This window comes from Carassius carassius, chromosome 15 (genome assembly GCF_963082965.1).
Source record: "Carassius carassius chromosome 15, fCarCar2.1, whole genome shotgun sequence".
Classification (NCBI taxonomy): Eukaryota; Metazoa; Chordata; class Actinopteri; order Cypriniformes; family Cyprinidae; genus Carassius; species Carassius carassius.
This window is the reverse complement of record NC_081769.1, coordinates 10,008,928-10,036,610: the sequence shown is the minus strand read 5'-3', so window position 1 is coordinate 10,036,610 and position 27,683 is coordinate 10,008,928. Positions and strand designations below refer to the sequence as shown.

Sequence of the window (27,683 nt, the reverse complement as noted above, 5' to 3'; positions counted from 1 at the left end):
CCAGCCAGCAAAAGCAGATTTGAACTTAATAGTTGATGATATGACGCATTGAACGATTTAATCACAATGGTGAGATTGTATGAAATATAGAACATATTATTAGGCAATTTTTTGTCTTTTGGAAGCTTACTTTGAATGGGCATGACGCCTCTGGTGACAATCCATAGGAGTAATGGGTTTTAAACTGTGCAAACTGTATATTCTGTGCCCCTACACTAACCCTACTACTAAACCTACCCTTATAAAAATTATGTTTACCTTTCAGTCAGTCACTCTTGACGTCACGTCGGATTAGATAGACCAGGGGTAGACAAGTTCGGTCCTAGAGAGCCGCAGTCCTGCACAGTTCAGCTCCAACCCTAAAAAAAAAATCTCACCTGCCTGTATCTTAGTAATCCTGAATGGATCGATGAGCTTGTTCAGGTGTGTTGGATTAGGGTTGAAGCTGAACTCTGCGGCTCTCTAGGACCGAACTTGCCTACCCCTGAGATAGACCAATCTACTTCAAGTGTAAAGTAAACAAGCCAATGCACATTGGCATGCGACTACTGCATCCAGCTGCCGCTGATCAGAGCCTGAGTGTAATTTGGCAGCAGGTGCACCGCATATTCAGCTTTTCACTGAGGAGCAGTTCTATCATTCTGTTCATTCTGATCTCCTGCTTTGAGTCTGCAAGACGAGTCAAGCATGCTCTTCGAGGTCTCTCATGTTGATGGCATGGCACTTCAGTGGTGGTGGTTTTCCTGTGTCAAGTGGGTTGCACACAGCAGGTTGCACTATCTCCTATGTGTGTTGCAGGTAGCCATCACCCCTTTGTGATTCTAACACTAAAACAGTGCCTTTCTTCCTGGAGGTGCATGATGAGCTTACTGAGTTGTGGACGGCACATCCAGGCCCTCACCAAACCCGGTGGCAAGCGCAAGAGCAAGCGGCTGAGACGGGCAACCCAGAGATGGAGGGACCTGCTCTTCAGTAGATGGTGGATGCACCACTCCCCTCCCCCGGAGGAGGGCCAGGTGGAGAATCTTTGGTTTTCATTTTTCCCAGAGATCGCAGTCCTGCTGGCGAACAATGCAAATGAGCCGGCTCCTCCAGCCGATATGAGGACGGGGTTTTATAGCCCCTAATTCATTGTACCCAAGAAAGGTCCTGGCCTTTGGGCTGTCCCTGTCGCCCTGTGTCTTCTTGAAAGTTGTGGAGGTCGGCCACGGTTCCTCTGAGAGAACAGGGCATTCGCATTCTCAACTACCTCAACGACTCGCTCAGTCTCAGAATCATTTGTGCGAACACAGGGACTTGGTGCTCTCGCACCTCAGACTGTTTGGCCTTTGGGTCAACTGGGAAAACAGCAAACTCTCTGCTGTGAACTACGAGTTCAGCATGCTCTCGGAAGCTTCGTGTGTTGGCGAGACGGCGCTTCAGTAGTGGTCGTTCCTGTGTCGAGTGAGTTGCAGAGATGGCAGCTATGCTTTCCCGGGCCGGCGAGATGGTAGGGCTTGAGTGGAATCCTCCACCATGTCCTGAGCCATCCAGGCTGGATGACTGGTTTCTTCTAGTGGCCCGTGCTGGTTCTCAGTGCCCCGCACCAGTGCCTTTCTTCCCGGAAGTGCATGATGAGCTCACCAAGTCGTGGAAGGAATCTTTTGCTGCCAGAAACCGGCTATTGAGCTCGTCCTCCCTCACCACCCTCAATGATGGTGCAGCGAAGGGGTATTTGGCAATCCCGCCGGTGGAGCGCGTGGTAGCGATGCAATCATGTCCTAAGTCCGCCTCCTCCTGGTGTGGAGACCCAATACTACCTTCCCGGGCCTGTAGGCATTCATCGGGTCTAACCGGCAGTGCCTATGCGGCTTGCGGGGAAGCTGCTTCTGCCTTAGAAGGCCGTGGCGTTAATGCAGGTGCACCAGGCTCAGGCACTTCAGCGGTACCCGCTTCACTACAGTGAAAGCGGCTGATGCCCCTGTTCTGCGGGCAGAAATCACAGTCTTACTGGCAAAGGACGTGATAGAGCCGGTCCCTCCAGCCAATATAAGGATGGGGTTTTACAGCCCTTACTCCATTGTACCCAAGAAAGGCGGTGGGTTATGACTGATCTTGGATCCAAGCGGAACAGGTACGTTTTCCCAGTAGAGGTAGTGTTTTGACAATGGTGAGTGGAACTACTTGTTCCGAGCCCCGGCCTACACCTAATAGGGGCGCAGGCGGCTCGCACAGGGCACTGGAAGGGGCAGCACCCATGGCGCTTTGGTGGAGATCCCATTTTCGTCAGTCACCTACGTTGCATCGAGAGTGACTGACTGAAACGAAACGTCTCGGTTACATATGGTAACGTCCCGTCGCCATGGTTGCTGTACCGCCGCTGAGCTGCCAGGTCTCCGGCTCGGCTCCTCAGCGAAAACCTGGTATGCATTGCACCTGCTGCCTTCTTATACTCACACTGTGATCAGCGGCAGCTGGATGCAATAATTGCATGCCAATGTGCATTGGCTCATTTAGTTTACACTCGAAGTAGATTGGTCTATCGAAGCGATATCCCATTTTCGTCGGTCACCGACATGGCGTCTCCATTATCTTCTTCAGGGAACAACGGTTACCACACGTAACCGAAACATTACCATAATACCCGAGACGGTTTTTCTCATAGAAAAAAAGTCCCCACGAGGACAAAGATCTCAGATATTGCCATCCCCATAACCTGAACCACACACACACACACTCACACGTACAAAATAGTGGTTGTCTATAAATCACTTACAGTGAAATAAAAATAATTAATTACATTGATTGGCCCTAAATTGCAACCAAGTTTTCTAGAAAATATATCTATTGAATCCATATTTATAGATATCTACGGTATAGCTGCACCAAATTATTCACTGATTAACCATTAAGATGATTTAGATTAAATAATAGACAAATGTATGAAATGGAACAAGAAGACATGAAAATGAAAAATATGATGGTAAGAGCCCTATGAAAAGTAGTTACTGTGAATGAAACATTTATATAGTTGAAACAAGTATTTTGTGTAGTGAAAAGGACATTTTGTGATTGTGTGTAAGACAATTGAAAGAAAATATGCTGAAATATTTGAAAAAGTGCCCTTTTGATGATCTGTTGTGATATTAGTACAGATATAGTAGTAGAGTTCTGAAAATGTAACAGTTCCTTGTGAAAATAATATCAAAGCATTATATACTGTATATATATATAAGTTTTGAATTTTAGGTAATAAAAGCAATTTATTTGTACAGCATTTCACAATAACCATGCCCTTTTGAACAGTGGAGCAGGATTGTGAAAGGAATCAATTTCCAGCCCAAAAATATTTCATTGACACCAGCTTATGGATGGATCACTTATCATGTACAGCTCCTTCAGTTTTCCATTTTAATCTCAAAAAGCTCTTGAAGAATGGTTTTTGACAAGAGCTCTGCAAACCCATTGTAAATGTTCAAGCAGGGAGGAGAACTTGGTTACTGTAGTCAGTATTAGCAGCAGAAGAAGTTCTGAAATCCTTTCGTAATGTTAGCTTTCACCTCTTTTTTCTCACTTCTCTTTCATATACCCTCATTAAATTACCAGCCCAGTGTTGAAAAGCTGTGTCCCTGATTACTTCCTGCCTTTCAGCGAAGTAGTTCAGCCCCCCATCATTTGAAAACTCACTATTCAACATACTATTCAATATTCAGATGAGAACAGTTCATCAAAAGCTTGGCTGCATGAGATATTTTGTTTTGCTCTTGAACACTCATTTCATTTGGGTCACTGTGTAAAAAGTCTCAAACTCATCTTGGCTTGTCACACTTTGAACCATGAAAACTTCAAAAGACATTGGTCACTGACCAATGGATGGGATGAAAGTGAAAAGTCATTCACAATGATAGAAAGCACAACAGTATGTTTTCATACACAGTTGACTCATGTAAACAGAACATTTTGTGACTTTTGTGAGATGTGCACTGTTTGACAGAAACCTGGCTAAAACCTGATGATTACATTATTTTAAATTAGTATACCCCCAAGATTACTGTTATAAACCTGAGCCACATCCAAAAGGTAAAGGGTGAGGTGTTGCTTCAATTTATAATCAGTATTTCTCAGAGGGAGGGCTTCAAGTATAACTCATTTGATGTAATGGTGCTTCTTGTAACATTGTCCAAAGAAACTAGTGTAAATGATAAATCCTCTGCATGTTTGTACTGGCTACTGTATACAGGCCACCAGGGCACCATACAGACTTTATTAAAGAATGTGCTGATTTTATATCTGAGTTAGTGCTGGCTGCAGATAAAGTTTAAATTTTTGGTGATTTTAATATCCATGTTGATAATGAAAAATTGCAAATGCATTGGGATCAGCATTCACAGACATTCTGAACACCATTGGGGTCAGACAACACGTTTCACGACCTACTCATTGTCGAAATCATACTCTAGATTTAATACTGTCACATGGAATTGATGTTGATGGTGTTGAAATTATGCACCCAAGTGATGATATCTCAGATCATTATTTAGTTTTGTGGAAACTTTATATAGCTATATCTGCTTGGCAGGAAAGTAACCTATCCTTCAGAAAAGTATTCTAAACATGCATGAGTTTATGCATTTACCTGTTAGTCAATGCAATGCTTTAATCAGATTATCCTAGCCAGCATGCGGGAATATGCTTAGAGTGGATTTTGAAACTCATTAAAAATAATAATTTAGAAGCTGCTGCTACTAAAGGTCATGACTATTAAATTTTTAAGACCTCACAGCTTGGATATACAGTTGTACTGTTTTAATATTATACTGTATGTGAATAGTGCTTTAGATGTATACAAACAGATATAGTATTCATTTTGCAAGAATATATGTCTTTCTAGGTTGCAAATAAATGCATAATAAGCTCCTGCATCTGACCCCTGACACAAGCAGGTAAAGGGATTGTTGCTTTCTAAAGCTTTCCAAATCCTTTTTAAAGAAATCAGTGAACATCTATGTGGTGATACCTCAATTTTCACAGCACACTAAAGTTGTGGCTCACAATCCTTAAAGACGACAAACTTAATAAAGCACATGGATTTCTGCCTGAGGCTCATCAAGCACCTGTGCTTGCTGCCTCTCCATAGATGTTTAAACAGACACATAGAATTTCAAGAAATGTTAAAATCTGAAAGACGACAAATTTACAGAAGGGAAGAGAGAACTAAAAAGGTCACAGACATGCTGCATGCCTCCAGATGAAAGAAGCAAGCATTCATAAATGGTTGCTCTTGTTTTATCCTGTAGCCTATTGCAGACAGACAGTACAGAAATTTTTAATTCTTGGATGTTGCACTTTCAAAGCTCAATGTAGTTTCTCCTATGTATATGTAAATTTACATGTGTGAATGTGAAGTGTTTTAGATGCCCATAAACACATAATGTATTTCACTGACACTTCACATGGTTTTGCAAGATGTTACAGCTAGGCATTAGACTTAAAATCAGGAGTAGCTCCGCAAGATGACCCATAAGACATACAAGTAAAAGACACTGTTAATTCCTAAAGCTTTCCTGCCTTATACAAAAATAATGAACAATATTTTACAATCTTTTCTTTAAGAATCTATAGCAGAATCTGATTAGATGTCTGAATTTTCAGGTAAACATCTTTGCAGATCTTTTGCAAAACGGAGACAGAAGGCATTGCGTTTGCTTTCGATTTAATCTCCAAAGAAATATTTCAGAATCTCTGTGATTTTGGTTTGGTATTCTGGAGAAGCACAGACTGCAACATTCTATGGACAGGCCAACTTCATTTCTTGTGTTGAATAATCTGGACAAGCAGAATTTCACAGAAGCAAAGTTTAATGACTTCTACAAGGAGGTCAGAGTATGTGTACACCTCCCAAGCGTGAGTGTGTCACTCTGAGGAGTGCATTAGCATTAAATCATGGTATTTACATACTACCCACTGGGCTCAGAGATGGGACATATTTCTTTTCCAGCTGGTTTTGACTGTGGGAGAAGCAAATGTATTTAAAATAAGTATGAATGGATGGACAGATGCATGTACACCTTCCTGTACTCACTGTTTATACAGTATGAAAGTATTTACAGATATAAGCAAATCATTTTATTTAAAATATACAATACAATGCATAATTTTATACAACAATTAATCCAGATCCTAGATTAAAAAGTCTTACTTGGCTAATCCTTATTGTGTGGGGGGGGGGGGGGGGGTGAACATCTGTCAACTGCTGCAACGTAAACCGATTATCAGCAGTTGGTTGCATCGTTGGCCAAGATTCTAATTAGTGTTTGTGAGCAGTGCATTAGCATAATGCACCTAGAGTAGTAATGGTTGAATGTTTATATTCATGTAGAGTATAATGCGTTTTTATTTCAAGTTTGCTTTTGTTAACACTGTTGGTTTAGTGTAGGGTACAGGTGGTATGTTAATATTATGTGATAGAGCATTAACATTTTAGTGCCACTCAAAAAACATTTCATTTCTGGATTGCCGTGATACGTACAACAAAAAAATCGAATAACATGTAAACTGTTTTGGATAAAATTAAACATGCTATCTTATGCTGCATTTTAAAGTGTTGTGAAGCGCGCTACAAACAATACAATATTTATTTACAACCATTTTGCATCCACAGGCACATGTTTTTAATAACACTGTTTAATAAACTCGCATCTGGCTCTTATGGACATGTTATTGGAAAATTGCAGTGAAATGTACTCAGAGATAGGTTTTGCAGAAATGTAGGCCATCACGTAATTCCAATGAGCCTGGGTTGACATTGCCTGAAATATTTTTCCCCCTAACAAAATTATATTATACAAATGATGTAGCCCAGCAATATATCTGAAGATACCATATCGGGAAAAAAAATCATGTGACCCTTCGGCAGCAATGCTCACATAGTCCTTTGCTCTGCTCACTTTGTCAGAAATTGTATATTTCATATCAGTAAATTTTGAACCTCTCTTTACCTAGCCCACTATAAGTACCTCAGCAGTCAAGGAAGTTCGGAAAAGAGAGATTGAACAGTCTACAATAAAGAAAAAATTTGAGAGATCTGAATGCTGCTATTGAGAGTGAGGAGTCACGTGCCGATTTGGGTTGATTTGGGAGGGGTCTGAGCTGGTCGGACATGATTTTACAACTAATTAACAAATTACAACTAAATAACTAACCATGCACAGCTTTAGCCTACATCAAAACATGTTGGAAACTTTTGTGTACATTGAACATCTCGTTACAATCTAGTGTTTACGAAACTAGTTATTTAAGTTACTTTGTCATTTTGGTCAAGAAGTGTCTGCTAAATGCAATGTAATTACAACACGCTAAAACGCATGTGAAGAAACTTACTTGGCCCAGTACAACACTGTTTTCACCACCTGGAGGCTTGTAGATGGACCCAGTCACAGCAGAAAGCCTCGTAACTTTCAAAAGACTTGTGGCTTTTAAACGTCTGCATTGTGTAGTAACTTGTAGTAGTAACAAAAACAAGATAATTCTCAATGTCCATATATATGCGAGGAGGTAAATGGTCCAGGTCTCTTTGCCATTCCGCTGCAGGGACCTTGTATGGGTCGATATTTTGGATGCCTGAGAGCTTCTCCAAATACCGCTGTTTTGCACTTGGTGTAACCTAAAAAAACTGTATTCTATTGTTCCTATGTTCCCATATGTATCGTGTGAGGTATTAGAGCAGTTTTTTTAACGCAGCAGTGACTTCCAGGCATGGTAAAACAATGCGGAATTGCGAAAAACCTCCCCTACTACCGAGTTAGCAACACATGTAAACAATCATGTTTTGCCACCAGGATCCCGACAACATGGCGGAGACTGTGATATCGAGGGGAGGGGCTCTGTACTATGATAACAGCTCCTCACTCTCAATATCCAAGTAGAGTGCTGGGGTCAGTACAGAGTCTATTGTTTCTCTTACACTGGAAGCCACAAGCGAATCGAGTGTACTTTTTTAGCACTAGATTGTTACCATTAGCTAATGAGAGTGAGGAGGGTTCACAGATGGAAAACTTGTGTTGCAGTTCTATGGATGTTTTGCCCTCCAGGTCTTCGAGCCAGTCATGTGACTGAAAGCTATCAATAGTATCCATTCAGTTAGAACTGCATCAGCCCATTCATCTTGTGGATTGTATTGCTGTCCTCCCATTCAACACCTAGTTTAACCTGTGACTCTACCATCATCATTAAACACTAAAGAGCATGAATTGTTATTTGCTGAGTGCCCCACAGGGAAACGCTAAAACATAATAAAATTTAACCTGCCAGTGACACCAAGATCATATCCAACTCAAACTGAACATCACTGAGGCAGAACACTATCACAGCTAACATAATACAGACAAAACTGTAATTCTAATTTAGCACCTGAAAGTATCCAAAAAACATTAAAAAAATAAAAGGTTTTAGAAACATAAGAGATTTGAAAAAGGTTAAGGGGTCACATCTATTCAGGCATTCTTTCTGTATCTGATTCAGACCTTTTAAAGATCCCAGCATTAAAAGTTACCAATATTAAAACATTAGTCTAGTGGCCTTTTAGCTATGTGAATTTTTAGCTATGTGAAAGCTATGTGGCAGCTGTTTTTCACAAGTTCATCAAACAACCGCAGTAAGAATTTTCATCAAGCACGGTGAGTAATGGCTTCTCCTATCATTGTTTCTTGCACCTCTTGCCACATGTACAGTTTATCTATCTCTGTCGCTGATGAGGGATTCACATGTGATAAATGCAGGGAAATAGTTAGGCTGACAGAGAAGATTTCAGAATTAGTGACACGCATCCAAACTTTAATTGAGGACAGTAAGAATGTTAGGGCTCTAGATACGGCTTTGGATGCGTCTAGCTCAGGGATTCCTGTACATTGTTCGGTTCCGGAAACAGAGCCCCAGCAGCAGGGCAACTGGGTGACGGTGAGGCAGCGTAGTCGTGGGTCAAAACACCGCTCTTCTGTTCCGATCAAAACATTAAACAGGTTCTCCCCACTCAGTGATGCACCCACTGAGAAACCTGATGAAAGTGCTCTAGTTATTGGTGATTCTATTGTACGGAACGTGAATATAGAGACACCAGCCACCATAGTCAAATGTTTACCGGGAGCCAGAGCGCCTGACATCTTGGCAAATTTAAAAGTGCTGGCTAATGCTAAACGTAAATACAGTAAGATTGTTATTCATGCCGGCGCTAATGATGTTCGACTTCGCCAGTCGGAGATCACTAAAAATAACATTAAAGAGGTGTGTGAACTTGCAAGCACGATGTCATACACTGTAATATGCTCTGGTCCCCTCCCTGCTTACCGTGGTGATGAGATGCATAGCAGATTGTCATCACTCAATGGCTGGATGTCTAAGTGGTGCCCACAGAATAACATAGGTTTCATAGACAATTGGACGAGCTTTTGGGGCAGACCTGACCTGTTTAAAAGAGATGGTCTTCATCCCTCCTGGGGTGGCGCCACTCTTCTCTCTAGAAATATGGCAAATAGTCTTAGTGTTTATACTTGACTAACTGGGGCCCAGGTCAGGAAGCAGACAGACTGGCTAAACCGACCGTCTGCTAGCTGCCTCCCGTCACAGAGGTCAGTTAATTCTCAGCACATAGAGACTTTTTCACCTAGATATCACACTATAGAGACTGTGTATGTTCCCCGAACTAGAAAATACAAAAAACGTCCAAACCAAGTTAAGATTAACAATTTAATTAAGGTTCAACAAATAAAAAACAGAAGCAATATGGATAAACAAATGATAAAGCTTGGCTTATTGAATATCAGATCCCTTTCTACGAAAACACTTTTTGTAAATAATATGATCACTGATCATAATATAGATGTACTCTGTTTGACAGAAACTTGGCTAAAACCTTATGATTACATTATTTTAAATGAGTCCACCCCCCAAGATTACTGTTATAAACATGAGCCACGTCTAAAAGGCAAAGGTGGAGGTGTTGCTTCAATTTATAACAACGTTTTCAGGATTTCTCAGAGGGCAGGCTACAAGTATAACTCGTTTGAAGTAATGGTACTTCATATAACATTATCCAAAGAAACAAATGTTAATGATAAATCCCCTGTTATGTTTGTACTGGCTACTGTATACAGGCCACCAGGGCACCATACAGACTTTATTAAAGAGTTTGGTGATTTTACATCCGAGTTAGTTCTGGCTGCAGATAAAGTTTTAATAGTTGGTGATTTTAATATCCATGTTGATAATGAAAACGATGCATTGGGATCAGCATTTATAGACATTCTGAACTCTATTGGTGTTAGACAACACGTTTCAGGACCTACTCATTGTCGAAATCATACTCTAGATTTAATACTGTCACATGGAATTGATGTTGATGGTGTTGAAATTATTCAGCCAAGTGATGATATCTCAGATCATTATTTAGTTCTTTGCAAAATTCATATAGCCAAAATTGTAAATTCTACTTCTTGTTACAAGTATGGAAGAACCATCACTTCTAACACAAAAGACTGCTTTTTAAGTTATCTTCCTGATGTTTCCAAATTCCTTAGCATATCCAAAACCTCAGAACTTGATGATGTAAAAGAAACTATGGACTCTCTCTTTTCTAGCACTTTAAATAAAGTTGCTCCTTTACGCTTAAGGAAGGTTAAGGAAAACAGTTTGACACCATGGTATAATGAGCATACTCGCACCCTAAAGAGAGCAGCCCGAAAAATGGAGCGCAGCTGGAGGAAAACAAAACTAGAGGTATTTCGTATTGCTTGGCGGGAAAGTAACATATCCTACAGAAAAGCATTAAAAACTGCTAGATCCGATTACTTTTCTTCTCTTTTAGAAGAAAACAAACATAACCCCAGGTATTTATTCAATACAGTGGCTAAATTAACGAAAAATAAAGCCTCAACAAGTGTTGACATTTCCCAACACCACAGCAGTAATGACTTTATGAACTACTTTACTTCTAAAATCGATACTATTAGAGATAAAATTGCAACCATTCAGCCGTCAGCTACAGTATCACATCAGACAGTGCACTATGGACCCCCTGAGGAACAGTTCCACTCATTCTCTACCATAGGAGAGGAAGAATTGTATAAACTTGTTAAATCATCTAAACCAACAACATGTATGTTAGACCCTATATCATCTAAGCTCCTGAAAGAGGTGCTTCCAGAAGTCATAGATCCTCTTCTGACTATTATTAATTCCTCATTGTCATTAGGACATGTCCCCAAAACCTTCAAACTGGCTTTTATTAAGCCTCTCATCAAAAAACCACAACTTGACCCCAAAGAACTAGTTAATTATAGACCAATCTCGAATCTCCCTTTTCTGTCCAAGATACTAGAAAAGGTGGTATCCACACAATTATATTCCTTCTTAGAGAAAAATGGTATATGTGAGGATTTCCAGTCAGGATTTAGACCGTATCATAGTACTGAGACTGCTCTCCTTAGAGTTACAAATGATCTGCTCTTATCATCTGATCGTGGGTGTATCTCTCTATTAGTTTTATTGGATCTTAGTGCTGCGTTTGACACAATTGACCACAACATTCTTTTGCATAGACTTGAATACTTTGTTGGCATCAGTGGAAGTGCATTAGCATGGTTTAAATCGTACTTATATGACAGCAGTGAATGAAGATGTATCCTATCGATCACAAGTGCAGTATGGAGTACCTCAAGGCTCAGTACTAGGGCCGCTACTCTTCACGCTTTATATGTTACCCTTGGGAGATATCATCAGGAAACATGGTGTTAGCTTTCACTGTTATGCTGATGATACTCAGCTCTATATTTCTTCGCAGCCCGGTGAAACACACCAATTTGAAAAACTAATGGATTGCATAGTCGATATAAAAAACTGGATGACGAGTAATTTCTTACTGCTAAATTCTGAAAAAACAGAGGTGTTAATTATAGGACCTAAAAACTCTGCTTCTAATAACCTAGAACACTGTCTAAGACTTGATGGTTGCTCTGTCAATTCTTCATCATCAGTTAGGAACCTAGGTGTGCTACTTGATCGCAATCTTTCCTTAGAAAGCCACATTTCTAGCATTTGTAAAACTGCATTTTTCCATCTCAAAAATATATCTAAATTACGGCCTATGCTCTCAATGTCAAATGCAGAAATGTTAATCCATGCATTTATGACCTCAAGGTTAGATTATTGTAATGCTTTATTGGGTGGTTGTTCTGCACTCTTAAATATTGAATTGAATTCTGTTTCACACAAAATCATCATATGTTTAATATATGCATAACATGTCTAGTTGCAAAAAATAACAGCTCATGCTGTGTGGTTTAGTTAGCTAGCACAGTGTTTACTCACTTTTAGAGATAATTCTCCCTTTCACCAGTAATATGACATGTTAGACATAACAATCATTGAAAGAATTAATAATAATCATTAATATTTTTATTACATGTGTGGATGTCAAACCTGTAACTTAAAAAAATATATAATAATAATAATAATAATTTATGAGTTTATGGCATTATTTATGAGTTTTGAAAGAAACATTGCAATCAAATCAATTTAAAAAGGACAAACTCATTGTATGCCCCAAAAGCTCATCCTAAAGTTTGTGAAAGTTGCCCGATATCTATGTTTAAGGGCTGGGAAATTAAATATTATTTAATGTGATCAGTATATTATGAACTGTTCCATACACATCCAGAATAAAGTAAGATTAGTGACACTTTGCTCTTGCGATTAGCAGTTCTACCAAAAATGGCTTTGGTGTGCAGTGGTTGAAATGCTGACTGGAAGAGCTGGCAGAAAGATCACACATGCTGCAGAGATTCTAGCCTAAAGGGGCAAAAATCTGCTCTTTCACAGTTAGTATGCTAACACCTCACAGAGATCTATAATAATAATAATTCATTACATTTATATAGCGCTTTTCTAGGCACTCAAAGCGCTTACATTGTCAGGGGGTATCTCCTCATCCACCACCAGTGTGCAGCATCCACCTGGATGATGCGACGGCAGCCATAGTGCGCCAGAACGCCCACCACACACCAGCTTACTGGTGGAGAGGAGAAAGAGTGATGAAGCCAATCAGCGGATATGGGGATTGTTAGGAGGCCATGATGGTCGGAGGCCAATGGGCAAATTTAGCCAGGATGCCGAGGTCACACCTCTACTCTTTTCGAAAGACTTCCTGGGATTTTTAATGACCACAGAGAGTCAGGACCTCGGTTTAACGTCTCATCCGAAGGACAGTGCTTGTTGACAGTATAGTGTCCCCATCACTACACTGGGGCGCTAGGACCCACACAGACCACAGGGTGAGCACCCCCTACATCCCCTCACTAGCACCTCTTCCAGCAGCAACCTAGTTTTCCCAGGAGGTCTCCCATCCAGGTACTGACCAGGCTCAGCCCTGCTTAGCATCAGTTGGAAACCGGTCTTGGGCTCCAGGGTGATATGGCTGCTGGCTATCTATCTATCTATCTATCTATCTATCTATCTATCTATCTATCAATCAAGTCAAGTCAAGTCAAGTCAAGTCAAGTCAAGTCACCTTTAATTATATAGTGCTTTAAACAAAATACATTGCGTCAAAGCAACTGAACAACATTCATTAGGAAAACAGTGTGTCAATAATGCAAAATGACAGTTAAAGGCAGTTCATCATTGAATTAAGTGATGTAATCTCTGTTCAGTTTAAATAGTGTCTGTGCATTCAATTGCAATCAAGTCAACAATATCACTGTAGATGAAGTGACCCCAACTAAGCAAGCCAGAGGCGACAACGGCAAGGATCCAAAACTCCATCAGTGACAGAATGGAGAAAAAAACCTTGGGAGAAACCAGGCTTAGTTGGGGGGCCAGTTCTCCTCTGACCAGACGAAACCAGCAGTTCAGTTACAGGCTGCAGCAAAGTCAGATTGTGCAGAAGAATCATCTGTTTTCTGTGGTCTTGTCCTGCTGGTCGTCTGAGACAAGGTCTTTACAGGGGATCTGTATCTGGGGCTCTAGTTGTCCTGGTCTCTGCTGTCTTTCAGGGCTGTAGAGGTCTTTTCTAGGTGCCGATCCACCATCTGGTCTGGATACGTACTGGATCCGGGTTACTGCAGTGACCCTCTGATCTGGATACAGACTGGATCTGGTGGCAACAGTGACCTCAGAATATTTTGACCTCTACCTATCTATCTATCAGTGGTGTCAAAAGTATTGGCATTCATTACTCAAGTAGAAGTATAGATACTAGGGTTTAAAAAGACTTTTGTAGAAGTTGAACTATCAACTCAAGCTTTTTACTCAAGTAAAAGTGTAAAAGTACTGGTTTAAAAACTACTTAAAGTATAAAAGTAAAAGTAATGTAAGGAAAAAAATGCCATTAAGAACAAAAGGTTAGGCCGCGCCACAGGGGCATATTGTGCATTACCCCACCTCCTCAAAAAAACATTTTTCTAAAGGCCATAGGCCATAATGACAATGATGTTATATTAAAATGTTCATGTTGAAAAATTTGGGATGCAGTAGGCTACCTCTTTCAGCCGCATATATGCCCATTGAAAATGAACGCACTTTAGTACAATGCAAATACATTAAAGGACTAGAGATATGATGACTAGTTGCCTATAAGTATTGTAATGGTGCAAAAAGTCAAACTTCAGAGGCATGTCATCAATAACCTTTAATGGAATGTTAACGTACATCCAAGCTTAGCTGCAGGAATCTGCGTGGGCAATGGACAAGAACATTGGTGCAGGCTTAGTAACAATTACCCTTGTATGGTTGTCTATATACAATAAATATTAGTGCTGTCAAAATGAATGATTAATCCAAGTGATTAATCAAAAACTAAAAATGAAAAATAACTCATAATCCTGATACCTTCTTGATTGATAGCTTCCTGTATTCGGTACACTACGTCTGCTATGTCCAGTGTTGGGGGGGGGGGGGGTAACGAGTTACAAAGTTGGTACAGCCTACTTATCACAACATTATCAATCGCATTGTCAATCGCAAACGATAATTTATTAAAATGTCTCGTTACCGAACTAACAGTAGCTTAATTTGCGGAGGAAGAAGAGAAAGCACCCATTTGGTAAATGAGCCACTGAGAAATAATAACTTTTAAGTAGGGTCCAGTGCCTTTTCGATACTTTTATACTGGTACCGGCACCTAAACGGTGCCTGAACTGATCCTTTAAAAAAAAGAACCTCAAAAAAAACTATGGATAACATTAAAGAACATTACAAATATTTAAAATAAATCCATAGCTTTCCCACTCTCCTTGGATGCTCTCATTTCCCAAGTTGTGCTTCCCTTAATCGAAGGCTAATAAATGTATTTCATGTATTTCACAATCTGGGTCATTATTTAATACAAAACCACACATAATGTTTCTACTGTATCTGTCACTCACTCTGATATTTAATTAAGATGAGTGCTGTCTGTCACTGTCTTTAATCAGTTCTGTGAATTACTGTATGCTCATTCTTTATAAAGTAGCAACAATGTCGTTTGTAAAATACAGTACTGTGCAAAAGTCTTAGGCACATTAGTATTTTCACCCCAAAAAAGGGTTTTAAGCCAGTTATTTATATCTTTGTAGATTAAGTATATTTAAATAAGTGTAATTAAAGTATGTGTTCGTTCATATGTGTTAAGGGCTAGATTTTAGCTGGAGAAAACAGTGACCTTTTGTAAACTGTATTTATGACAAAGAACTCCACAAATACGGATATTCTAACAATCTATTGATAAACACATACCTTGTGTCCTCTGTTTGTGTTTAAGCGCGCATGCGCTGCTCCGCTCGCGGTCTGCTGTTTGAAAAGCGCTGAAAGAAGGAGAGGAGACCGGTCTGACGCCGGTTTCATTTGAAATTTAAGGGGACTGACTCTGAGGCGATCGGATACCGGTTCCATACCCAATCCTACTTTTAAGAAATATATTTTTTTGATAAACGAACCCAACATTGGCTATGTCCTGGCTGGGGTGGGATGTGATTTGTGTCATGTAGGTCCGATGGATCGCGTACAAACCAATAGGATGTCAGAATGGTATATGTTTATACTTCTCATCCAACCACAATCAAAATCACTCCATCTGGATGGCGCGATTCATCTGGATAGGTGGTTTTTTTTTTTCTTTTTTTTTTTTGAATGATGAAAAGCCGGAATGAAAACAAGCCAAAATGAAATAGCAGTAACGAAGCTATTTTTAAAATGTAAGGAGTAGAAAGTACAGATACTTGCGTGAAAATGTAAGGAGTAGAAGTAAAAAGTCGGCTGAAAAATAATTACTCAAGTAAAGTATAGATACCCCAAATTTCTACTTAAGTAATGTAACAAAGTATTTGTACTTCGTTACTTGACACCTCTGCTATCTATCTATCTATCTATCTATCTATCTATCTATCTATCTATCTATCTATCTATCTATCTATCTAGCACTGTTATTGTTGTTGTTATTAAACATTGTTAAACATTAAACACATCAAACTACTTTAACCCAGTAATAATAATTTACACATTGGAAATGTATTAACTTGGTTTCCACAAGTCTATATGATATGCACAAAACTGCTAGGGAAACATATTAAAGTCTTTCTCATTGCACTACCAAACTATAGCTTGCCGAAATGCCTTGGGCATTCCAGGTGTTAGAGAATACACAAAATGAGTGCAAATGAGGCATTCCAGATGTTAGAGAATACACAGCTTTCAAGACTCTTTCTACCCAGAACCAAAAGGCGTAGCATGAAAGGAAGTGAAAGAAATAGAGACAGTATGAGAAATAAAGTGGAGAAACAGTATTTGGTGGGGAGGGAATCACGTATGGTTCTTTTTGAATAATCTAAGGCAGTAAAGAACATTTGCACTAAATGCAAGAAATGAACACTGAAAACTGAACATTCATTGACTTTTTATAATGATATTAATGGTTACTGTTCTTATAAAGTTTGACCTTTTACACAGAAATTAAAATACATGCCATTACTGTATGCCATTTACAGATATGGGTTTTTACAGAAAGGTCATATTTGCTTGTTTACACATTGATTTGAACTAAGATGGGAGCAATTTAGCTTCCTGAATTTTCTAAACAAGCAATCTAATTGATAATGAAATCTGACACCATGGGTAACATGGTTCACAACAAGGAAAATTAGAGGAGATTAAAACAAAATCAATACAGATAAATTTGCCTTTGATTTATGGAATATGAAAATGCCTAAATAAGGGAAGGTGAGACGCTAATATTTACAGATATATTCTAAAATGTTCAGTTATATTTAGTCAGAAAACAGACATTCCCATTTTCTAAGGACACTTCCTGTTTTTAATGTTTTCGGAAATGCTGTGAGATTTATTTTTTATATAATTATTTTCTCTGTTTATTTCATTTTGGGTCATTTGTTTTATGATTCATTTTATAATTCCGGTTAATTTAAATGTTCACTATGGATGCTGAGTGACATGGTGGTCCATGTGCAGAGGAGAAGAGCAGCAATTTATGTGATGTTGGCACACTCATTCTGTGTATGAAACTTGATGTTTTCCATCTTTTCCTCAAAAATATTTTAGTAATGCATTTATCACTGAATTAAATGTTTTCATTTCAGAAATCTGGTCTCCTTAAGTAAGACTGATATAATCTTAATATCAAAACCCATGAATAGCAATTATCAACACACCCATACAAAGCCTTTCAAATATATCAATATGTCTACAAGCATTCAAATTATAAATCACAAAAATCATCTATGAATTAATACTCATACATAACCTGCATAGACACACATGCATAATCACAAGCCATTGGCAAGGATCCTTCTCAACAGACAAGGCAAACTTCAACAGTTGCGCACAGGATAAAGCTCACAGCTCTTGGCAAGCACATAGCAAGACAGATGGGAGAGCACTGACCTGCCATACCAGGGGCTCTACATGGTCAACTGTAGAGGAGAGGCAGACACTGAGAACGACAGTGTGAGAGGACGCGGTGAGCACGCTGGCTATGATGGCATCTCTCATGGAGAAGGGGAGCATGGTGTATACCACAAAGATGATGAACAAGAAGAAAGACACCTAGAATCAAGAGACATGAGACAGAAAAACATTATGACATTATTTTGGTGTTAGTTGTCTAAGCAAAAACTTTCAACTGTGTTTTCAGTTTTGTCATGTTGTGGAAGGTTGTAACATGTTTTATTCATGAGACAATCCCCAAATTGGTTGGCCAAAATAATGGTTCAAAATATTTTATTTTCTTCCCAATTTTGTAAAACAATTTGACAGTGAAAAAAAACAAACATAAAAACACTCTTGTCAAAACTTTATTTATACTGGTCATCTGTGACTGAAGTCAACTCCCAATATACAGTAAACACACCCCAAATTATAGTTCCACCCTGAGATTGACTTACAGCTTTACATGTTGACATCAGAAATTCAAATGCAAAAGGAATAGTGATTCCATTTCAGTTTTGGCAGGTTACATAGGCAAAACAGAGAGAATGAGACATGGGAAATACAGCTGCAAATGGACTTTTGTTTTTTCATTTGAAATTTGGCAGTCACTGTGTGTTCTCAAACGTGAAAATGGTGAAAGTGAAAATCAGTGTAAATCTGAAACATATAATTGACAACCATGTGATGTCCACCTTATATTGTTGTTTACAGTACAAATTTTGAAAGGAATGATAATAATAACAACAATTTTCCCAACTCAAAATGAAAAATACTGCATGCTATCATTGTATTGTCTTCTATGTGCAAAACCATATATATTGATATAGAAGTGATTAAATACCCTATAGATTAAACTACTGGTTTTGAAGCTATATTTCAATTTATAATATAACGTATCACAGTTTACAGCTTACAAGCAATCTTCTGAAAGCTAAAATAATAAATGGGACACCGTAAGGTCTCATGAACTCAATGGACACATGCGCACAGCAGCAATTTTAAGTCAGCAAGACCACAACATAAAGTTGTCCATTTGAATGTGTCTCTTTGAATTGGGAAACCAAAGCTGTTCACCAGGCTTATGATAAAATTTCATATTTGAAATCACCAATGAAATCTAACAGCAACTGTCTCATAAATGTTGTTTCTTAAGATCAAATAGCATTAAAAATATATATATATTTCAGCCTAGACCAGTCAATGCGTATGTGGAGGTTTAAGTGCACGATTCGGTTCAGAACAACAAATACAAACAAGAAATGTTAAAAGAAACTACAACATGGATGTGTGTGGCCAAAAGTTAAAAGGTTTAGATTAAGGGGTTTTACTAATTATCAGCATTTAACCTGGTAAAGCAATATTTATTTAATGCCATCCTTGATATATTTAATCTGCAACAACAAAGTTACATTTTCAAAACATCTATTTGGCCATTTGGCCTACATTTAAGTGCATTAAACTTGAGTTATTCACATGAAAGAACCATGGTTGCTAGATCAATGTGTTACTTATTTTCTCTCTGACACAGTAGGAAGTTAAATAAATTAAATGTGGAAGATGTTAACTTTGAAAATATGATTGACAGGCATGTTTACAGTGACATGATGTGCATAGCTATGCTTCAGAGTGTCCATTAAAAATGCAATTGTATGACGCTATAGTATGTCCTTTACATACTTTTAAGGATGTAGTATAAGTAGTTTCTATAGCATCTAGAGCTTCTAATGGCAGAAGCAGTGATTTGTTGACTTTTACCAATTAGCAACTGACTCTTTAATTTAGAAGGCAAGACTATTTCACGATGTTATGCATTGCACTTTCTCCCATTCATAAATTAAGTGATATGAGTATTTTGATATAGATCCCTGTTTATAAAAAGTCTTTATTTAAGATCAGTGTGAGTCTATTAGTTATTTGATTTCATAATCATTGCGTACATTGTGTTTTCACTGTGTTGATGAAAGTATTTGTGATGACAGAAATTGTGTCACAACAAGGAGATGATTGATGTGTTCAGTAGACATGACGGTTCAGCTACAGCGCAGTGCTGCAGCCTGCTGTAATCAGGGCTGGATTATGATGCAGCAGTACCAGCAGGCCCCTTCTGTAAGGCGGTGTAAACTTATGAGCTCAACTATATTGTTTAGTAACTATCCAATGACATATTCTATGATATCACGACATCAATCACCACTAAATGAAGATTATTTTAATATTAATATTTAAATATTAATTATTTTAAACCAACAAATTAAAAATAATAAAAAAGTTGAACTGAAAATAAAGCCATTGTCAACTGGTAATAGATAGCACTGATGTGGGACTTCACCCCTCTAGTGCTGTGCTTTTTTGGTTCACTGACATGGAGTATGACTGAGTGTTTGTTTTTTCTGGTTGTGTAACATCATATCATATTCAAAACGTCACAGTCAAGCAACATGAGCCATTGCTTTAAGTGCCCATGTAAGACCTCTCTGATTTCATTCATAACTGAGAATAATTTCTACTCACTGCCTCTCTTCCCTCTTAGTTATTAGAAAAACATCACCGAGGTAAGACAAAAATAAACAAACAACCACAAAAAAAATAAAAAAATAAAAATAACAAATAAATGTATTGTAAATTATTTGTCTTTGTAGTGCCTGAGAAGATGGCTCTAATTTTAAAAGTAATTGAATCTTATATTGATAATTAAAATATTTGAATGTAATACATTTTAACCATTTATATAACAAGTTTCATTGGGATGTTTTCTTTCTTCACACAGATCGGACCATTCCAATCTTAAAAATGTCTATAGAGTTGTTATCGTTACATCAGGGTGCTTTAGATTTCTTAAATGGAACCAGGAACTATTTTACACTTTGCACAGATCAGCCTGTGGTTCCTTTGTTCTGGTCTGGTCTAAGTGCATTATGTTTTCTTCTGGGTCTCCCTGCCAGTGTTACTGTACTTCGGGAACTTTGTCAAAAACATCAGCAAAACATCTCTACTAATGAATTCTTTGTGTTTAATCTGACTGTCATTGATCTTGTTTTCCTAACCGTTTTGCCCTTTGGTGTCTTTAACTACATGCTTTTGCACAACACAGAATTTGAATGGATTAATAATTTCACATATTCCCTACCTATATGTGGTAGACCTCTCTTCATGGCTTGTGTCTGTGGAGATTATTATTTTGCTGTGGTTCATCCCATTATCTACATGACCAACAGGAGAACTGCTATTATCAGGAAGGTAATTGCTGTGACAATCTGGTTGTTTATCATTTGTTTTGGATGTCTTATAGTTATATGTCCTTGGGTTTTTACAACTATTTTTACATCTATACCTCTGTTCATTTCCCTGCCTGTGATTGGTTTTTGTGATATCTCAGTTTTTCGAGCTTTGAAAAAACCTGATCCTTCAGGGAAAAGTAATATTCATCCCCAAAAGAAAAGAGCCCTGCGTACCATCATTAACAGTTTTGTCTTGACTTTTACTGCTTACCTCCCACCTGCACTGATCTTTTCACTTGGACACAATTTACCACTGAGTTTTGATGTGTACTATTGTGTTTTAATCTTCATTGCAATAAGTTCCATCGTGTCAGGAGGTGTCATTATGCCAGTTCTTTACCTGGAAAGTATAGGTCAACTCAGAATACAAAATATTATTGAAAAAATTAAAATGGGGAGCTGAAATAGTAATGGAAATTGCCTAGTCTCTCTTTATGGTTTTACGATTATAGTTTTAGCCATTATTGAAATTGTGGGAAAATATTTGACATACTAGGCATATTATTTTAAACTATATATAGCCTAGAAACACTTGTTTATATGTAGGATCATGTACATAAAAAAATCAGCATTTGCTGAATTTGTGAGCTTTATTCATGTAAATAAATTGTTTGTTATTTGTTCATTTATCATAAATCATTATTCTCATATTATATTTAGAGTACTGTCAGATTTTGTTCAGTTTGTCTCATGTTTTCCTCCCCCATGTGCTTTCCATGACCTAGTTTTCCCTCATGTGCAATTATGCTAATTGTTTCATTAGTTTCAGTTGTTTCTCATCATCCGCTCATCATGTCATGTGTATTTAAAGTGTTCCCTGTTCTTAGTTCGGTGTCTTTTATTGAATGTCTCTTATCCGTTACGTGTGTGCTCCTGGTTTCCATTTGATGTCTATTCAAGTCAGGTCATGTGAAGTTTACTCCTCGCTCTGTGCTCCTCACTCCTCACAGTAGTGGTTTGTGACAAGTACACACACACACACACACACACACACACACACACACACACACACACACACACGTAGGGCTGGACTGGTAATCGGGCATACTGGGCATTTTCCCAGTTGGCCGACACACTTAAGGGGCTGACAGAATGTTTTTTTTTATTATTATTATTAATTTTTTATTTTTTTGCCAAGGACCATCACACAGGGACAGCGAGCAGCCAGTGGCCCATTGATTTGTTTCCTGTATTGATAGTGTAAATATCCAATCACAATGCACTATAGACAGAGCGATGAAGCATTTATATATGACTATATAAAGATCGCTCCCCCCCACCCAACTTCTTCCTTGTTGGCTTTTCCATGTTTCCACAGCAGCTTTATCAAGAATAGGCTTCCTCTGCTGTGAGTGAGGTGAAACATAAAACTAGATTTAATTATTAAAAAAAACACGATATTTTCGGACTTGACGTTTTATTCTTATCCTAAACAAAATGTGATAGTGTCACACATAGGCTACGTACACTACCAGTCAAAATTTTTAGACAGTAAGAAAGATCCAATAGAAAGATTATCATTTATCTGAAATAAAAATCATTTGTAACATCATACATATACAGCACCATTCAAAAGCTCGGAGTCAGGATACTTTTCGGCTTTCACCGTGGATGAAGCAGAGTCTAGCCTCTGCTCACTCCACTGTGTGGGAAGCTGTTTCATTGAGCAACCGAAACTATTTCGTTTGGCCTTCCAAAAGAGGACAAGACTAGAAATCATGTTTATATCACGTTCATAATGGGTTTTATGTTTATGTCTGGTCACTCCAGCCAGACAGGGCATCACAATATGTTAAGGGGCGTAACATTTCCGTCACACGCTTGAGATATTCGGCCAATCACAACACTGGATAGCTGGCCAATCAGAGCACACCAGAACACACGATTAGCCTTAAACTGCATAAACACATTTCATTACACCAAATAATGTTGTTTTTAGCAACATCATATGACCCCTTTAAGTATCTCTGCAATCACAACCTAATCTCACAGCCATGGCATCAAAAAATGCCATGTTGACTGTCATGAGAGCAACTGAACGTGAATTGTGCCATATGAGACAAGACTTATAACTAAATTGCTTTCAGTGAGAACCCTTCATCATGTTCAGCAATTATGCCTCACAATTCACTTTGTTCATCATATAAAGATATAGGGCCCTATAATATGTACACTTGGCGCAATGCAACGCAAGGCATTTTCCCATCCAGCCCAGAGTCGTTTAATTAGCAAATATATTTGCGCCTATTTGTGCGCCCATGGGAGTGCTGGTCTAAATAAGAGGTGTGTTCAGGCGCAATGCTATTTTAAGGAGCTGAAAATAGGCTGTGCCATAGACCAACTCAAACCGGGTCTAAAGTCTGGTGCAATGTTTTTTCTTTGTTATTTAAAGAGCATGTTAGTATAGGTGGGTTAGTATAGCACACAAACATGCCAAATATTGTAGGCTTATTATATATATATATATATATATATATATATATATATATATATATATATATATATATATATATCAGACATCCCAACCTGCAAAAAGTCATTTCAGGGAGGTATCCCGAATACCCCCTCCCCCCCAAAAAAGGAAGGAAATACATCTCAGCTGTAGTCACCTTCTCAGTGAGACTTTGCCTATCTGAATGGGAAAACAGAGATATATTGGAGCAGCCTTCCCTGCGCTTAGCCTCCCTAACATGTTGTGGTCCCTAAAAGATATAAAAGCATAAAATATTATTTCTATAAGCTATAGGCCTGTGTAATTATTCGTTAATTATGTTTAAATATGTAGATTACTTTTACTATTTATATAATCTGCTTATACAATTTATGTAAACTGCTTTTATTTATTTTCCATTGCAACTTTAAACAGGTCTAAGGAGTTTGTTGTTTTCATGTAGCCTTGGGAACTAGCCTGAATAATATGCAGATGAAATGAAACTTGTCAACTCACCTCAACATGCCTTTTGCAATCATATAACCCGCCATGGGCAATTCTTGAGCAAGACTGTCATTATGTTAGACACCTATAAGACAGGGGTACACTTTCGTGTAGTCTGCCATAAAATGTGTCTTATACTTTTTTTTTTTTGTGGCACTCTCCGTCTGCCATGGTGCTCCTGTTTCTAGACAGACAAAACTGATTAATTTTGTTCGGGAGAAGAGATAAAAGCCCACCCACACTGACAACTGATTGGTTGATTTGCAGAAACAGGCCAATCAGGATGCTCTCTGTCTTACATGCGCTTCGCATATAAGCACATTAGCACGCACACGCAAGGTCTCTCGCTCCCTCTTCCTCTCTGCCGTGCGTGCGCTACATGGTTTGAAACACAGTATCTGTTTCGCATGCGCGCTTTTGCTCGCTCGGTCTAGATTCCGGGAGATTTTAACTAATTTGCGGGTCTCAGGGAGCCGCTTTCAATATGGGGGAGACTCCCGGAACTTCCGGGAGACTTGGGATGTCTGATATATCCTCAATAATCATATATAAATCCTCAGTACTCATCTTACTGGACCTGTCTGAAAAATGGGCTGGAATCTCTGGAACCGCACTCCTGTGGTTTAAGTCCTACCTCTCCAATAGATCCTTCAGGGTGTCTTGGAGGGGTGAAGTTTCTAAGTCACAACAACTTGCTACTGGGGTTCCTCAAGGCTCAGTACTTGGACCACTTCTCTTCTCCATCTACATGACGTCATTAGGATCTGTTATTCAGAAGCATGGCTTTTCTTATCACTGCTACTCTGATCACACTCAACTTTACTTTTCATTCCAACCAGATGACCCGACAGTAGTTGCTCGCATTTCAGCCTGTCTGAGTGACATTTCTAGCTGGATGAATGACCATCACCTTCAGCTCAACCTTACTTAGACAGAACTGCTGGTGGTTCCAGCTAACCCATCGTTTCATCACAACTTCTCTATACAGCTGGGTTCATCAACCATACCCCTTCCAGGACAGCCAGAAACCTAGGAGTTGTGATGGATCATCAGTTAAGCTTCACAGACCATATTGCTACAAATACCTGGTCCTGCAGATTTGCCTTATACAACATTATTAAGATTAGACCCTTCCTGTCAGAGAAAGCCACCCAACTTCTTGTCCAAGCTCTTGTTCTCTCCAGACTGGACTACTGTAATGCTCTCCTGGCGGGCCTTCCTGCATGTACTTTCAAGCCTCTGCAACTGATCCAGAATGCAGCAGGGAGGGTTGTCTTCAATGAGCCAAAAAAAGCTCACGTTACTCCTCACCTGATCAGGTTACATGACCAGTAGCCACTTGCATCAAATTCAAGGTACTGATGCTTGCCTACAAGACGACCACTGGCACGGCACCAATATACCTAAACTCACTAGTTCAATCTTATGTGCCCTCCAGAAGTTTGCGCTCTGCAAGTTAACGATGCCTTGTGGTGCCATTCCAAAGAATTTTAAAATCACTCTCGCTGACCTTTTCCTGGACTGTGCCCAGCTGGTGGAATGACCTCCCAATCTCAATTCGAACAGCTGAGTCTAAAGACTCATCTTTTTTGCCATCACTTAACCAGGTAATACTAGCACTTTTCTTTTCTTGTTTTTCATATTTTTATCAAAAAAAAAAACCTGGCTATTTGTTCTGTACTAGACTAACTGAGACTTGTCATGGCACTTATATTGTTGTTGTTCTCATTGATCTGATTGCTTCTATTGTTTTCATTTGTAAGTCGCTTTGGATAAAAGAGGTTGCTAAATGATTTATGATATATATAAATGCCTACATGTCATAATGGATAGCCATCGCATGTATCAGAATTAAGTTATCTATTTGCTCGCACACAAGCAGCTCCGTTTCATCTTGGAGGCGCGTTCTGTCTTTGTGCTTGCCAAATTCCGCCGTGTAAATAGCAAATCCGTTTGGCCCAAGTGCAACTGGCTCTTAAAGGGAATGCAAGATGAGACTCTGATTGTTTTATTGCACGTTACGCCCAAAAAACACCCATTACTCATTAAGAGAATAGGGACAACCCGTTTAGACCATGCGCCTTGTTAAAATAGCAAAAGTGGATTTGGAAATGCTCGGAGTGCACCTGTGCCATGCGCTTTACACTTTGTGTTTAGATTGTTAAAATGGGGCCCATTGTATGGCTACAGAAGACTTAGAATACAGATTAATTTATAATATTTTTTAATAGTTTATTATTAAATACCTGTGAATGTACAGTACTTTTATCTGCCTGTTATTTTTTATATTGTTTAGAAGTGGTTAGGTTTAGCTTTATTATGGTAATATAGTGAATTATTTTATTTATATTATTATATGAAAAAAATATTTAACTTTTTTTCAAATGCAAGAAAGTCCTGTGAAACACAAGTCATGATAAAAGAGCTCAAATTCTTGAAAGATTGTTTCTGGATAAAACAAACCACTTTTAGCAGCACTCACTGGACATTTCACCTTGAAAATTTTGCAAAACGTTCAAAAAGCAATGAAATATAAATTAGGTGCATTTTTATTTTTTTTTCAAGTGAGCATGGCTTGAGTTTTTAGTGACCTTAAATTTTAATATTTTTTGTCACAATAAGCTGCATATTTAGATAGTAGCAATAGATTAGGAATAATATTGATTACTTTAATTGAAAAGCCTGGACATTATGCTCATATTTGATAGAATTATAATTTTGAGGTCAGCTGTCTTTTATGTGAGAGTGTTTTATTAAATAGTGTCATGTATTTTGGGTTGCCCCAATTTCTGGTTGAGGAGTTTCACTGGGGTAAATTATGTAGAGAGAAAGAGAGATGCCTAGTGTTAACTTGATACCTTGTAGAATGTGCTCATGTGTCGATTAGTGTGTGTCATTGCTGTTTAATGGTGTAAATATTCATAAACCTTGACTCTCAGAGGTGTGTACAGCACCTGTGTTTAGTTACTCACAACAACAAAGTTTGTTTTTCTTCTTGTTCTTCAATGGACATCATTGAGATAAGAAAAAAAAAGCATTTTGTCAGATATTTCATACAGTACTTATATATTATTCAGGTATACTAACAGAAATGTATTGCAGTTCAGCACATGCATGAGTCTAATCTGCAAATATATACAAAAACAAAATTAAAAACAGAAAAAAACTATATTCTAGTTTTTAGAATTATATAGCATTTTTTTATTATTTATAATTATTATTATTGAGGTATACTAACAGATATTTATTGCAGCTCAGCACATTCAGGAGTCTGCAATCTGCAAATATATATTAAAATTATATTCTAAATTATAAATAGTAACATTAAGTCTCACTATGATATCTTCTTTATTCAGCTCAGGAAACATTCTTCCTCACTTCAGAATTATTCAGATTTTTTAAATGGCACTAGGAACTAATTTGTAATTTGTTTCCTATTTGGTTTCCCAGCAAGTATTGTTGTACTACAGGAACTTTGTCAAAGACATCGAAAAAACTCTAATGATTTCTTTGTGTTTAATCTG

The 27,683-nt window shown here is 38.3% G+C and overlaps 1 protein-coding gene across 2 annotated transcripts in view; it reads right to left on the bottom strand.

The window, feature by feature from the left end:
- The window catches only part of adcy2a (adenylate cyclase 2a), a 178,219-nt gene that overhangs the window by 45,252 nt on the left and 105,284 nt on the right, over positions 1 to 27,683 (bottom strand). For both annotated transcript variants that reach the window (XM_059567336.1, XM_059567337.1), the window contains exon 3: positions 17,902 to 18,063. In XM_059567336.1, the coding sequence (XP_059423319.1) occupies positions 17,902 to 18,063 (162 nt within the window). The remainder of the gene's footprint in view (positions 1 to 17,901; positions 18,064 to 27,683) is intronic.